Source organism: Chrysemys picta, chromosome 11 (genome assembly GCF_011386835.1).
Source record: "Chrysemys picta bellii isolate R12L10 chromosome 11, ASM1138683v2, whole genome shotgun sequence".
Classification (NCBI taxonomy): domain Eukaryota; kingdom Metazoa; phylum Chordata; order Testudines; family Emydidae; genus Chrysemys; species Chrysemys picta.
Window position 1 is genome coordinate 38,584,104 of NC_088801.1, and position 13,853 is coordinate 38,597,956.

The 13,853-nt window shown below is 39.3% G+C and overlaps 1 protein-coding gene across 1 annotated transcript in view; it reads left to right on the plus strand.

The window, feature by feature from the left end:
- The window catches only part of MYO3B (myosin IIIB), a 285,486-nt gene that overhangs the window by 117,040 nt on the left and 154,593 nt on the right, over window positions 1-13,853 (plus strand). The window contains exons 13-21 of the mRNA XM_024114809.3: window positions 260-462; window positions 1,024-1,122; window positions 1,852-1,966; window positions 2,113-2,239; window positions 2,384-2,594; window positions 4,345-4,492; window positions 6,291-6,444; window positions 8,950-9,038; window positions 11,021-11,150. Coding sequence (XP_023970577.3) covers window positions 260-462; window positions 1,024-1,122; window positions 1,852-1,966; window positions 2,113-2,239; window positions 2,384-2,594; window positions 4,345-4,492; window positions 6,291-6,444; window positions 8,950-9,038; window positions 11,021-11,150 — 1,276 coding nt within the window. The remainder of the gene's footprint in view (window positions 1-259; window positions 463-1,023; window positions 1,123-1,851; window positions 1,967-2,112; window positions 2,240-2,383; window positions 2,595-4,344; window positions 4,493-6,290; window positions 6,445-8,949; window positions 9,039-11,020; window positions 11,151-13,853) is intronic.

The following is a 13,853-nucleotide window of genomic DNA, read 5'->3' on the forward strand; positions in this document are numbered from 1 at the left end:
TTTAAATAAAATATATGGAGCCTCCTAAGACGCATATTTGGCAAAGAGGGGAAAAAATCCAATATCTTCATACCTGCTAGAGACTTTGTTTTCCCCTTCAATATGTGGGTGTGTTGTTGTATCAGTAACTAGGTCAATTCACATGTGCCAGTAGCTGTAGGACACATGATAATGCACATTATGTTTCAGAGGCTTGGAAGAAGCCTTGAGTAAGCATTCTTTTAGGGCATTCTTTCTGATCTGTGTCTATTCTGTCTAGGCCAATAACCGCGCTTTGCGTGAGAAGATTCTTCAAGTGAACCCTCTGGTTGAAGCGTTTGGGAATGCCTGCACTGCTATCAATGATAACTCAAGTCGTTTTGGAAAATACTTGGAAATGATGTTTACACCAACAGGAGCTGTAATGGGGGCAAAAATTTCTGAATATCTACTTGAAAAATCCAGAGTCATAAAGCAGGCTGTGTAGGTTAATAATATTTTTACCTTTCAAATCTACTCTACCTTTTTTTGGGTTTTTTTTTACTTTTCAAAAAACACTTTTCAATTAAATTTTGTTCTAACCCACTGGCAGCTTGTGCTACAGCACTTGTACTATGGCTGGAAGTACAGTTAGTTTCATTCTTCTGGGCTGGAGACCAATACCACTCTATTGTTTGGTAAAGAATGCTCTGTATAGTATATTGTTTCTCCCAGAGCCTATCTCCTATAAACATATCATTGTACCTTTGTGCTCAACCTCCAACAACTTATAAAGAGAAGGAGAAGAGCCTGATCTCAGACTCATTGCCACTGTCTGGTTGGGTGGGTTTTGTGTGTTCAACAGATAAGATGGAAGAGCTTTTCATTGGGCTTTTGCTGCTTCTGGCCCTGATCCTGCACCATTAAAGTCAATGGGAGCTTTGCCATTGACTTCAATGAGCATAGGATCAATCCCTCTTCCATTAACTTGACAGTGTACACATAGTGAAAACATGTAGATGCAGATATACCTGTAAGCTTTAAAATAATACATTTTTTTTCCAGAGGAGAAAAAAACTTCCATATATTTTACTATATTTATGCTGGTCTTTTTCATCAGAAGAAACTTTCTGAGTATAGACTTCCTGAAAAAAAACCTCCTAGGTAACTATCACTAATTTGTTTTTAATGCGGTTGTAATTGGCTATTGATCGGGGCTTGCTTTCAGTGTGATGCTTTAAAATCTCTCTTAATCTTTCTTTATCCCTTATGGATCTTTCTTAATCCTCCCAAGTACAGATGAGGATGGACAACAAGGAATTACATTATTATTTTCTTTGAGGACTTGCAGCATTTATAATAAGAGGGAAAAAAGCCATCTCCTCATTATCTAGATTTTCATTCCTTCTTTCAGGTCTTCTCTATCCCCAGAAATGAATGGCTGTGAATGTAGAGCTTTCTGGTAATACTGCAGGAGAAACTCAAAATATATTGGTTTAATTTTATGTTACTCTTTGAATATTAGGGCAAATTCTACTTGAATGCAGTAGTAGTAGTAGAAAGTGCATTTCAATTAAAGTAAATGGAATTGCAGTGTCTTACTTCAGGGCTGAATCTTGTTCGTTAAATTTGAGTTACTAATTTCATTTGCTTTCTGTCTCTTCATTGAAAAACTATAATGTTGGGATAACATTTTAATTTGTGCTGAAGGAATAAAAACTAATAGAAAGAAAATAATCCAAAAACTTTTCGATTAGCACGACAATATTTATTTGGTTAAAAAACATTGAAATTAGTGGTCTGCTCCATTACTGATGCAATCCTATTGAAATCAGTGGGGTTTGTAGCTGTACATCTGTTAACACAGCATTTTAATTATGCCATTTTATTTAGGTATATTGATAATGAAACTGGAAGAGTAATGCAAGATATTATTACTAAAGACTCATATGGAAGACAATTTGAAGCAATTCAACATTGCTTTAGGATCATAGGATTCACTGATGAGGTAAGAGATTAATCATGAACTAGCTACCAGAATGACCCAATGGGCTTTACACACACTCTTCCGATCTTATTTTTAAACAGACCGCATTTGGGGGCTACAACTAACTAACTGTGTCTTGTTAAGGTAGTTCTTGTCTCATTTTGCAGGAAGTGCATTCAGTTTACAAAATTCTGGCTGGAATCTTGAATACAGGAAACATTGAGTTTGCTGCCATTTCCTCACAACACCAAACTGATAAAAGTGAAGTTCCCAATGCAGAGGCCTTAGATAATGGTAAACATGTTTTTAATATTATCAGTTCTATAAATGCAGCTTGATTGCATTTGTAAGAATCTCTAACTGATGGGTAGTAGGTAGGTAGTGCTGGCAATTTTTGTTCTCCAGTCACAGCCATCTTTCCCATCTGTTATCTTCCAGCTGCTGCACTGCTCAGTATTGGTTCAGAAGAGCTCCAGGAAGCTCTAACCTCTCACTGTGTTGTAACACGAGGAGAGACTATTATCCGAACAAACACTGTGGACAAAGCCGCTGATGTGCGAGATGCCATGTCTAAAGCACTTTATGGTCGACTCTTCAGCTGGATTGTAAATCGTATTAATACACTGCTGCAGCCAGATAAAAATATATGGCAAGTTACATATTGCTGACGTGCGTGTGATGGGATCATCCCCTTTTGTATTTTTGATTTTGCTGGAGGAATACTGTGTTTATTTGGAAAAGACCTCAAAATGGCCTTCATGCTGTGATCCTGAATTCTGTTTCCAGGCCATTAACCCCATCCTTTTCAAAGAGCTGACTGGGATTTGGCTACTGAAATCAATGAGAATTGTGTGGTTAAAATCCCAGGCAAGTCTCTGAAAAGAGTCTGTGTATCTGGTAAGCATGAAAATCATACCAGACGCCCATAGATAACCAATTAGAGTAGGCTGGGTATATTAAACACAAGTATTGTTCTATGTGATCCTTCCAGTTCTCAAGTAGTGTTAAATTAGTGATAAAATATAGATACAAATGATTACAGAACAGCTACTTAATGAATATATTTTTGACATTCCAATGCAAGCTGTTAAAACCACCTGTCAAAACATTTAATTATGAAAACTTTGATGCCAATTTGCATTATGGAAATGTTTACACTGTGCCATCTTATTTCTTTCCTGGAACAAAGACAGATCCTCAGACCCCGTTCTAGCTGCTTTGCACTTCTCAAGGAGCAACTGGGTATTCCCAAGCATAAGTGAATCCCTCAGGTGGTGTAAAGCTGCCATAGCTGCTTTGATTTTGTTGGCTCCCCCCACATTCTCCATGGAGAGGATATGTTGGAAGTGAGGGAAGGCATGGAGAGGATATATTGGGGGCAGGGTTGCAGCAACATATGTCCTCATGGGACAGCTGGTGGTGGTGTAAGTTAGAGCAGCCCTTAGGCAGCTTTGAGTTATGCTGGGGGCTGTTTCATTCCCTGATAGTGCCAGAATTGGGGAACTGGAAAGGTGTCTTACATTTCTCTTTCTTTTGTCTCCTCATAACTGAGCTCAACACAGTAAAGGATGCAGACCACAGTCTGAGACTGCCTGTCTGTCTAGCTTAGGCAGGGTCAAAGTAATGGGAAATGGAGGGAGCACAGCTTCCCTTCTTCTGTCAACAGCAGAGGGGAGCTCCTCCTCTTCCATGGCCAGTGCATGAGAACTCCTCTTTCTTTCTCAATCTACTTCAGCATGGCTATCTAGGTTGCCTACCTAGGAGTCTACACAGCCCTCTTCTACCTGAGGAGGCTGTCAAATAGTTTTCTGTTGAGATTTACTTGCTGGAACCATTCCCTGAATACCTCTAAAGAGGCGCTGCTTAGAATCAGCACTTCCCAATGATTTCTCTCTTCCTCCTCCCAAAACCTTAGCAGAACTTGTGTAATGCAAGAATCTCAGAGTTGAAAAGGGATAGGGTGACCAGATGTCCTGATTTTATCGTGTCTATCCTGATAGTCAGGTCTTTGTCTAATATAGTTGCCTATTACCCTCCATGCCCTATTCTGATTTTTTATACTTGCTATCTGGTCACCCTAAAAAGAAGTGTGGTAATGACTGTAAACAAATGCACAAGCTGTGTTTGATTTATACAGGCTGTGTCTTTTCCTTTTGTGGTGGATTGAATTAATGATAGTATCTGATCTTGAGTATCAGAGGAGTAGCCGTGTTAGTCTGGATCTGTAAAAAGCTGACGAAGTGGACATTCACCCACGAAAGCTTATGCTCCAATACATCTGTTAGCCTTAAAGGTGCCACAGGACTCTCTGTTGCTTTATCTGATCTTGATTATCCTGTTTCTTTTTATTTTTCCTGGGTTTTGCTCCATGTTGGATTTTTTGTGTGTTTTCTACATAGCAATGCTGAAAGCCGGATGAATGTTGGGATACTGGATATCTTTGGATTTGAGAACTTCACAAGAAATTCCTTTGAACAGCTATGCATAAACATTGCTAATGAACAAATCCAGTTTTATTTCAATCAGCACATCTTTGCACTTGAACAGGTAGATTTAAGGCTGCTGTGATTGTAAGCTATCTCTCTCTTTATAGATATATAAAATTTATTTCTAATACAAGACTGTGGCTGAACAATATACCATATTGTGAGGGATACAGGTACTAATTTAGGGACAGAGCTACGTAGCACTTAGAAACTTTACTAAATGACTTTTTGCCATTGGGAAGAGTGTTGTGACCCTTCTGGCATTTTTGAAAGAAAAACTAGTTTTAGGTAATTTTTATGGATTGTATTACAAATTAATAAAAAGACAAACCTAAAATTCAAGAAACTTCTTACTAAAAATAACTATTATGACTTTTATTAAACAAAGGATTAAAGAGAACAGTTATCAAACCAAAATTATAATTGAGTTAATAAATCAACATATTGACAATAATATGGAATGAAATCAGCAATTGATCAAATCACTGGATGAACACAATCAGGATTTAAATCATGAAGTTAGCATAGTGCATGATCAAGTCTTATACATATTTAAGCCTGGAAAGCTAAGGGGATGTAATTTACTTCTCAGATCCCTGAAGCAGCTAGATTCCTTCAAGGTTTCCATTGACTGAGTGGTTGACTTTTTCCTGATTAATTTAGCTCTACTGTAATACAGAATGATTAACAACCTATAATTTCCCTTGTTAGTGCAGAACAAAAGGGTAACACAAAGTGATTTAAGATATGATTTACTTAGAAATTGGATACACATGTGCTATGTCTTTAACATTCTCTCTTTCTCTCTCCTCCCCCCTCCCCCTTTCTCTTTCATATCTAAAAAGTGTTAACAGAAAAAATAATGAATACAGGAAGTAGGCGCCTCTACCAATCCACAAAATAGGAAAAATAATAAAAGTTTTTTAAAAGAAAAATGTTTTAACGGTGCTTCTGCTTGCTGGGTTTCAGATTTTCAAAGTAAAAATTGTAATTCAGGGGACCAGGTGACATCATCTCTAGTTGGTATTTTACACTGGCCAGCAGGCTGCCTCTGCGCACTTGGCTAGTCAGCTGGCGTAGCCTAAAGTGGTCTTGGTCTGGCTCTTCTTTTTAGGGGAAAGGGTGTTGGGGGATGGCAGCAGCCCTTCTTGGTGTTGTGGTGGCCTGGTAGAAACACCTATGGTCCCTTAGATCTTTAAGGTTGCGATTCTAGTTCACTCTACCCCATGCCACATCCTGGGAAATCTTCCAAGCAAATCCAGGGATCATAGACCTCCCACTCTGATACTGTGGTCCAATCCAGGTTGAGGGTAGGCGAGTTTGATCTTTGATCATTCTGGAAAGTCCCGTCTCTTACTAGCAGTTCTGTAACAACCTAAGTCACCAAACCAAAGAAAGAAATGTGGTCTAGAGTGATTGAAGACTTAATTAAGTTATTGTTATTTCTTTCTTCACTCCTACTTCCATCCATTCATATTTCCATTCCCTTAGCATATCTTAAAATATTCTGGGCTTTTTATTGGCATAGAATTAGGCCACTAACAATTCTATGGCTTGATCATATGGTCATCTCTAAGAAAAAGCGCTGTCGCTTTCTGTTAATACAAATCTTACTTAAGCTAAAGAAAAATTAAGAGTTTACAGAACAAGAAAATGGAAGTTTAGAGACTAGACTTCAATCAGATAGACCCATTTCCCACACGACATTGTGACCTTGCTGCCACACAATTGTTGTGAGCTTTGTAGGCAATTAAATGTTATAAGGTCCTATAAACAAGAAAGAAGCTTTGTGCCAGAAATGTCCTGATGGTAATGTTCTCATGGTCAATTCAGTATTAACTGTATTTATGACTTTGTAGATGGAATATCAGAATGAGGGCATTGATGCTACTACAGTGGAGTATGAGGACAATCGTCCACTTCTAGATATGTTCCTCCAGAAACCAATGGGAGTACTTTCTCTACTTGACGAAGAAAGTCGATTTCCCCAGGCGACAGACCTGACTTTAGTTGGTATGAATAATAATTTAAAAACCTCTAAAGAATGACTGATACACATTGAGTGAGAGACATGACATCTTATAGCATTTTTGCTAGTCTACATAACCACTGAGTCCGTGGCATTAGCAATGGATTGAGAAGGCTTCTGAAAATTCTGCTATGATATCACCAATATTCAGACATGAATAAATGGATTATTATTTACTTAAGTATTTATTTTCTCTCTTTTTGCTCAAGTGCTCACTTCAACTATTTTGCTAGTTTCTTGTTGTTTTTATACAGTTAATGTTATTTTATGGTTTAAATATTAATACCTATCTAAATAGGGCTTTACAATCTACGGGATTTACAAATATTAAATAATCGTCACAATGCTGCTGTATGTTAGGTACTTCAAGGATTCTTATCCTCATTTAAGAGATGGGAAACTGAGACAGAGAAAGGAAGAGAGACATGCCCGAGACCATACATTGAGTTAGTAGTAGTGACAAGGGTAGAATTCAGATCTTCCTGGCTTTTAACATCATTACCCCATTACACACCACTGTTTTATTATAGATTGCCTCATCATAAGTAGAAAGTGTGTGAGTGTGATTTTGCTGTGCCATCTGACTAGATATTTCCTTAACTTGATGATTATTTTATTAACATTTTAATAAATCTTGTTGCCAACTTTAAAATGTGTGCAGCCAATGTTAAAATATGATCCTATTTTTATTTAGTTAGGGTGGAATTCTCCTCTCCGATCAGCAACACAGAGCTCCTGTTTCTGTCAATGGAACACACAGTAGAGCTACTCACTGCGATTTAGAGAGCTGAATTTTGCCTTAAAATAATAGCTGCAGGTTAGATAGCATAGTGCATACACACGTTTTTCAATTCCAGAGAACTGGGTCCACACTTGATTTTAGGTCAAAGGTGCAATGAATGAGAGAGTTTCATTCCAATCCCCATTCATGTGCTGGAGCTGGAAGCTTGCTTGTGGGTCTTATAAATAGGCCAGTATTGAATACTGAGCTTACATTTCCCCATAGGCAGACTCCCTGACTCAGAGCTGTTCAATTCTATTACTGCTGCCTTGAAATCAGGGCGTGCTGGAAGATCTCAAGATGTGTGTTGCAAGTTGAGATCTTTGACTCTATGCAGGTGTGCCAGCCAGCAACTCACTCCAAATAAATCTCCAAGCCTAATTCTGTGTCTTAAACTAAAGAATATTTTAGTGGCAGTGTGAAACATAAATAGAAAAAAATCATGAAATTTAAGATTCACAGATTTTAAGCCAGACGGGACCATTCTGATCATCTAGTCTGATCTCCGGCATAATTTAGGCCAGAGAATTTCTCCATGTGATTCCTGTATCAAGCCCATAACTGCTGATAGAGATAAACAAATGCAATGGGAAGTTTCACTATTCAGGCACTGGTTTCAGTACAAAATATCACAGGATTATCTCGCAGGGCAGAAAAGGCCTTGTTCTCACTCAGCTGTATAAGCTATCTCTCTTTCTGTTAGCTCAGTGTATTGTGGGCATGTACCTCATGGAGTGTGTGTATTTCTCAAGAACCGGGGCTTGGGCTGCGCAGCTGTAAAATTGCACTCTAGACATTCAGGCTCAGGCTGGAGCCCATGCTCTGGGAGCCCATGAGTGGGGTGGGTCCCAGAGTCTAGGCTCCAGCCCAAGCCCCAGTGTCTACACTGCAGTTTTACATCCCCGCAGCCCAAGCCCAAGCAGCCAGCTGCAGGTGTTTAATTGCTGTGTAGACATATCCCAGAAGGCCCCTTTGGAAATAAGCCTGTTTTTCTGTAGAAGTTCAAATGCAGGATAAAAGATGCCTAAAGACCTTAACATGTATTTAAATGAACGTGCAGGTGGATATCTTCTTCTTTGGCTATCCCTTGATGCGAGGATGTTGTCTGCCAAGGGGGTTCATTGGTGGGTTTTTAGGTGGCTGAGGAGCCCAGTTCGTGCCCTGAAGATTTTCCCACAGAAGTGACAGGTGTAATCTTGGAGGGGACATAGTTGTTGGCTGGAGTGTTGTGCCCTTTCTTTCTTGTGGATATAACAAACTATGGGAAGGAACAAGAGCATTCACATAGGGCAGATATGTACATAGCTAGAAGGCTTTGAGTTGGTTATTTATTAAAAATATAAGATATAAACGAATGAATAAATAAATAGGATAAATACGAGAAGTTTCTTCTAGCGTTCTACCTACCAAGCCATTGTCATTTGTTAGTTTCCAATAGGCATCCCATTAGAAGTGAGTCGTGAGGGATTTGAAGGATTAGTTTGGGGAGGCTATTCATTTATAAGTGGCAACTTGGAAGAAAGAACACAGGTGCTCGTAGGAAAAGCTGACAAAGGCTGACATCATTGGTGGACAGTGTGATAACTTATAAGAGTATTTTGTACTAATTCTGATTTTTTGGGTTGTAAGCTGTCCCTAATTATGGTGGAGAGTTGTGATTTAAATTGCTGTGGTTCACCTTTAACAGTTACCTTTTTTTAATGACTAGATAAGTTTGAAGATAATTTAAGATGCAAATACTTTTGGAGGCCCAAACGAGTGGAGCTGTGTTTTGGCATTCAGCACTATGCTGGAAAGGTAAAGGCCATATGGTCTGAATGTAATAAGTGGTATAGTCACTATCTATTCCATCCAGAGGCATTTAAATTGCTTGCAGATTTCTCTCTTTTTAATGGTTTAATTGTTTTTAAAGAAACCTAGAATTTGTGATAAGATTTGCAATTCAAAATTGCCCATGTTATAAATGCTCCTTACAGTTCTGGAGGTGGCATCCCGACATGTGAAATGCCACCCCAGCTGAGACTAGGGTGACCAGTTAGCAACTGTGAAAAATCAGGACGGGGGTAATAGGGGCTTATATAAGACAAAGCCCCACATATCGGGACTGTCTCTATAAAATTGGGACATCTGGTCACCCCAGCTGAGACATTCCGTAGAAGTGGTGGCTCCCCTTGAGCCAGAACAATCTGCCAATTATAACATCTCTATCCATTAACACATATACTCAGTAGTAATTGTTTGTGTGGAAGAGAAAGAGCAGGAAAGGAAAGGAGGTTCAATGAATAAAACAGAGTTTAAAACTCTCTGCAATAGTGCTTTCTTTTTAAACTCCTGTAGAGGGCAGAGGAGTGACTGGAAGAATTCCCCTCCTACATACTGTGGGTATATTCTAGTGCTCTGCAGAACTCAACAGTTTTGGTTTTAGTTGGTTTCATGTCCACTGAGTTTTGTTTGGAATTTGAGGTCTAAATTCCCAATTGTAAACAAAACTCAACCAAAGCAGCCTAGGTTTGCATGATTTCCATGCAGACCTCAGCTCATGCTCAATGCAAGGGTCAAGAACCTCCACAAATCTTCTGGTAAGCCTTGCCCAACTTTGGGGTTTGTTAAGGAAACCCAAGTTCCACAAAGCTCCAGTAAATTCTTTGCCGCCCAAATGTCAAATCCTAGAGGCAGTGTTGACTTTCAGTCATTCTCCACAGTAGGGCCAAATTTAGCTCTAATGTAACTTTAAGACCCTGGCTATGTCTACACCACTGCGGTAAGTCGACCTATGCTACGCAACTCCAGCTATGTGAATAAGGTAGCTGGAGTCAATGTACTTTAGGTCGAGTTACCGCGGGGTCTACACTGCAGGGGGTTGATGGGAGAAAATCTCCCATCGACTTACCTTACTCTTCTCTTCGGGGGTAGAGTGCAGGGATTGACTGGAGAGCGATCTGCAGTCGATTTGGTGGGTCTTTACTAGACCCGCTAAATCGACTGCCGGTGGATCGATCTCAGAGCGTCGATCCTTGCGGTAGTGTAGACCTGCCCCATGTGCTGTGGCTGTGTTTTTCTGGCACTGAGGCCATTTATAGTAAAGCTGGATGCTGGAAATTACTGTAGTTTTAAAAAATAAAATCTAAAGCAGAATAACTCTATTCCAATTTTGATACAAAGATTTGATCATTGATTACTAATAACTGTGAGAAAAACAATTCAGAGCAGTTTTGCCTTTCAAAGCCTTCAGAATTAAAATTTTAAAAATACTGTGCCCTAAGCCAGTGCAAATTAAAGAGAGGATCCCAGATGAATAAATATCCATTTGGTAACAGTGGTAGTACATTTTGTATCCATTTTGCCAGTGTGCTGGATATGAAATTTACTCCTGTTTCTCCAGAAGATTTAATTACGGATCACACTCTGGCTACATGCAGTAAATGCAGAGTGGCTGCTCCGTCTGAAAACCATTGCATATTTCATGTGTAACCTGTCAAGTGATGTGGCGAGTGTGGTGCTACACTGTGTTATGTTGCATTGGGCACGTCATAGTTTGATGTGATACAGCGTAATACAGTGTGACTCAGCCTAAGCCACTTAAACCAATTTGATATACCAATGACATGTTATGAATGCAGATGCTGTCTAAAGCCAGCTCACACTTTGAGAACACTGCAGTAATTCACCAGCTTGTCAGGTTTGAACTAGCTTACTTGGTCAACTTGCCTGTTTAAAGTAAATGACAGGGTTTTGGTAGTCTATTTCAGCTGTTTATTCATTCTGTCTCCGACACCTAGGTATTATATGATGCCTACGGTTTCCTTGAGAAGAACAGAGACACTCTTCCTGCTGATATAGTGGTGGTGCTGAGAACTTCAGAGAACAAACTTCTTCAGCAGCTGTTCTCTAGTCCATTAACCAAAACAGGTATTTCTCTGCATAACTTTGTTAATAGTAAGACTTCCTGACTAGATGTCCCTGCAGCCTTCTACTACTACTACTGCACAGAACCCTGGCATTGTTTTCCATCAGGGTTACAAAAAGTAATCTGGAGTTGTAAAATACTTAACGCTTGCTATTTTCAAGGCAATTTATGGGCATTAATTAATCAATCCTCACAACATTACTGTGAGGTATCCACATTTCAGAGATGGAGGGAGATTAAATGATAGCCAAGGCCCGACTTCATTGTCAGAGTAGGGATGAGACGTCAGGAGTTTCCTGGGTATTAGTTTTGTGCTCAGACCACTAGACAACACTTCTCTGTCTCTAGCTTCTTGCATAATTTGCTTTACATTGTGTAAACCATGTATATCCAATTTTGGCAAAGATAGTTTTTGCAGGTAACATCCTCTCTGTTTAAAGACACCTGCACAATACTTTAAAATATCGTACTATTTATGGAATAAAAAATATACCAAACTGATAGAATTAATTATTTCAGATGATTTGAAACTTGGGGACATTGACTTACACACATGTGCCTATGTCTATTGCTAATTTATAACAATAAGGTGAAGTTCAATGACTTCAAAGATAGCTGCCATAAATCAATAGAATGTGCCTGACACTTCTGCCACATAAACACCAACAATGCAACACACCCACAGCCAAAAAGAGTCTGTGCACGTTACAGTAGAGTGTGCATGTGACATGTTACATAAACACCTACACTACAACACACATACAAAGCTAAGAGACTGTCAGGAGTTGTTACATAAAAGGAAAAGTCTCTTTCAGAACAGGTTAGAAAAGGACATAGACACCTGAAGGCTTTTGGTCTGATATGCCATTTCTTTGCAGGAGTAAGGAGACCTTTGGTAATTCACTTGTGGTTAGAGAGTTACCGGCTAGAATATGGTGATGTATACCCATGCAGTTCATGCAATAATCAGTATCTTGCTGATACAAAATGTCAAAACTAATATGTAGAGTACAGTAACAAGTCATTTCAAATTACTCTAAATGCTTTGGGCTGAATTCCACTCTGTAACCCATGAAACTCCATTAAGTTCAGTGGGTTTGCATAGGTGTAGTTGATAGCAATTTTTGAGTCTATTTGTCTATATTCTGCATAGGATAGATGCCTTTTATACTGGCTCTATTGTTTTTCTGTAGTTTGAGGACTATTTTTGTTAGTGTGGGTTTGGTTTGGGCCTCTACAAACCATTCCTAAGAAGGTACCTTCTCTCTCTCCTTTCAGGAGGTGAGAGGTGGAGCTCAGAATCTGAACTTTCCTGTAAGAAAATAGTTCACCTTTTGTATTATGAGACTTTACTGTTTAACTTGATTGATCTTAACAGGCACTTTGCTGTAATTTCACTAGGTCAAGGATTATTGTGCTCTTTCAAAATGTCAGTTCTGTCCTCCTTTTAGGAGATCCTAGGGGGAAATGTTAGCAACAAGTCGATAAAGTCAAGGCCTGCTCCTCACAGCACAACCTAAGCTGAATTTTTAATAAGTAATATAAGTCAGCCTATTTCTTGTGGTTTTACATTTGGATGTGACTTTGGGATTCTCATCCCTTGCTGACTAGGCTAGGGCTGAACAAGATAGAGACAATGATCTTAGCCTTGTTGGAAGGGAGAGGGTAGAAGTACTTTTTACTACCTAGTGGCTGCTAGTGAAGGGATGATGTAGTTAAGGAGGAGTCTGCTTCTCCTTTTGCTGCTGTGAGCTTAGCAATTGGTGAAATGTGGGTGAGGACTATCTTATGAGACTGGGGTCAGCATGCTCTGTGCCTAGTTGGGGGTGAAAACCCCTTTACCTTTACATGCTTTGATTTTTGGGTCCTGGTTGACTTGATGAAAGAGCCTATGCTATTCATCCTGGTAGGGTCAGGCAAAGCAAAAGAAGCCTTGCACCTAGTCAGATATCTGAGACTGTGCTACCTTGTCAATGTTTTTGTCATTCTGATCCAATGTCTCTGTGCTTTTCCTGTTAGAACCTAATCCGTCATTTAGGAATTTGTCCCAATTAGCAGTCCCAGTTATTATAATAACTGTCAGTTATTAGCAGTGAACTTGATGGTGAGCAAGGCAATCGTACCATACAAGCTTCTCCTGAATTCTGGTCCTTTCACATAAACTTGTCTCTCTGGCTTTTGAAAATATTTTCACCAGCAGCAGCATTGAACTGAGTGCTTTGCCTGAGACACAGTAGGAACTGCACTCTGGCATGCCGATTAGGAGTTGCAGACCACTATTATTTTATATATGCTAAGTATACCGATTTGCTGTCACTATTTTTTGTATCTTAAATTCTTTACTGTTGTCACTCTCTAAATGGATAGGGTGACTTCTGCTTTCCGTTACAAAATTCTTGCCTCTCTCTGAACTAGCAGCAGCAATATTTTCTGCCAGGTCAGTATAGTTTGGAGCCTTGGAATGGTTAAGCATGTACTTCTGCATATGATGCTACAAGGTCATAAAAAAACCCAACACTTTATGCTTTATTTTTTTCAGCCATCTAATATAATTGGCAATACTTCTGGTGTAGGGACCTGTGTTCTGAAATCAGAGTGTTGCCAGGTTTGTCTTTGGCAGCCTGCAGGATAAATGAAAGGTTTGGCAGAGAATTGAGTGTATAAGTATGGCTATTAATACCTCATACCTGCTTTGTGAAGGAAGT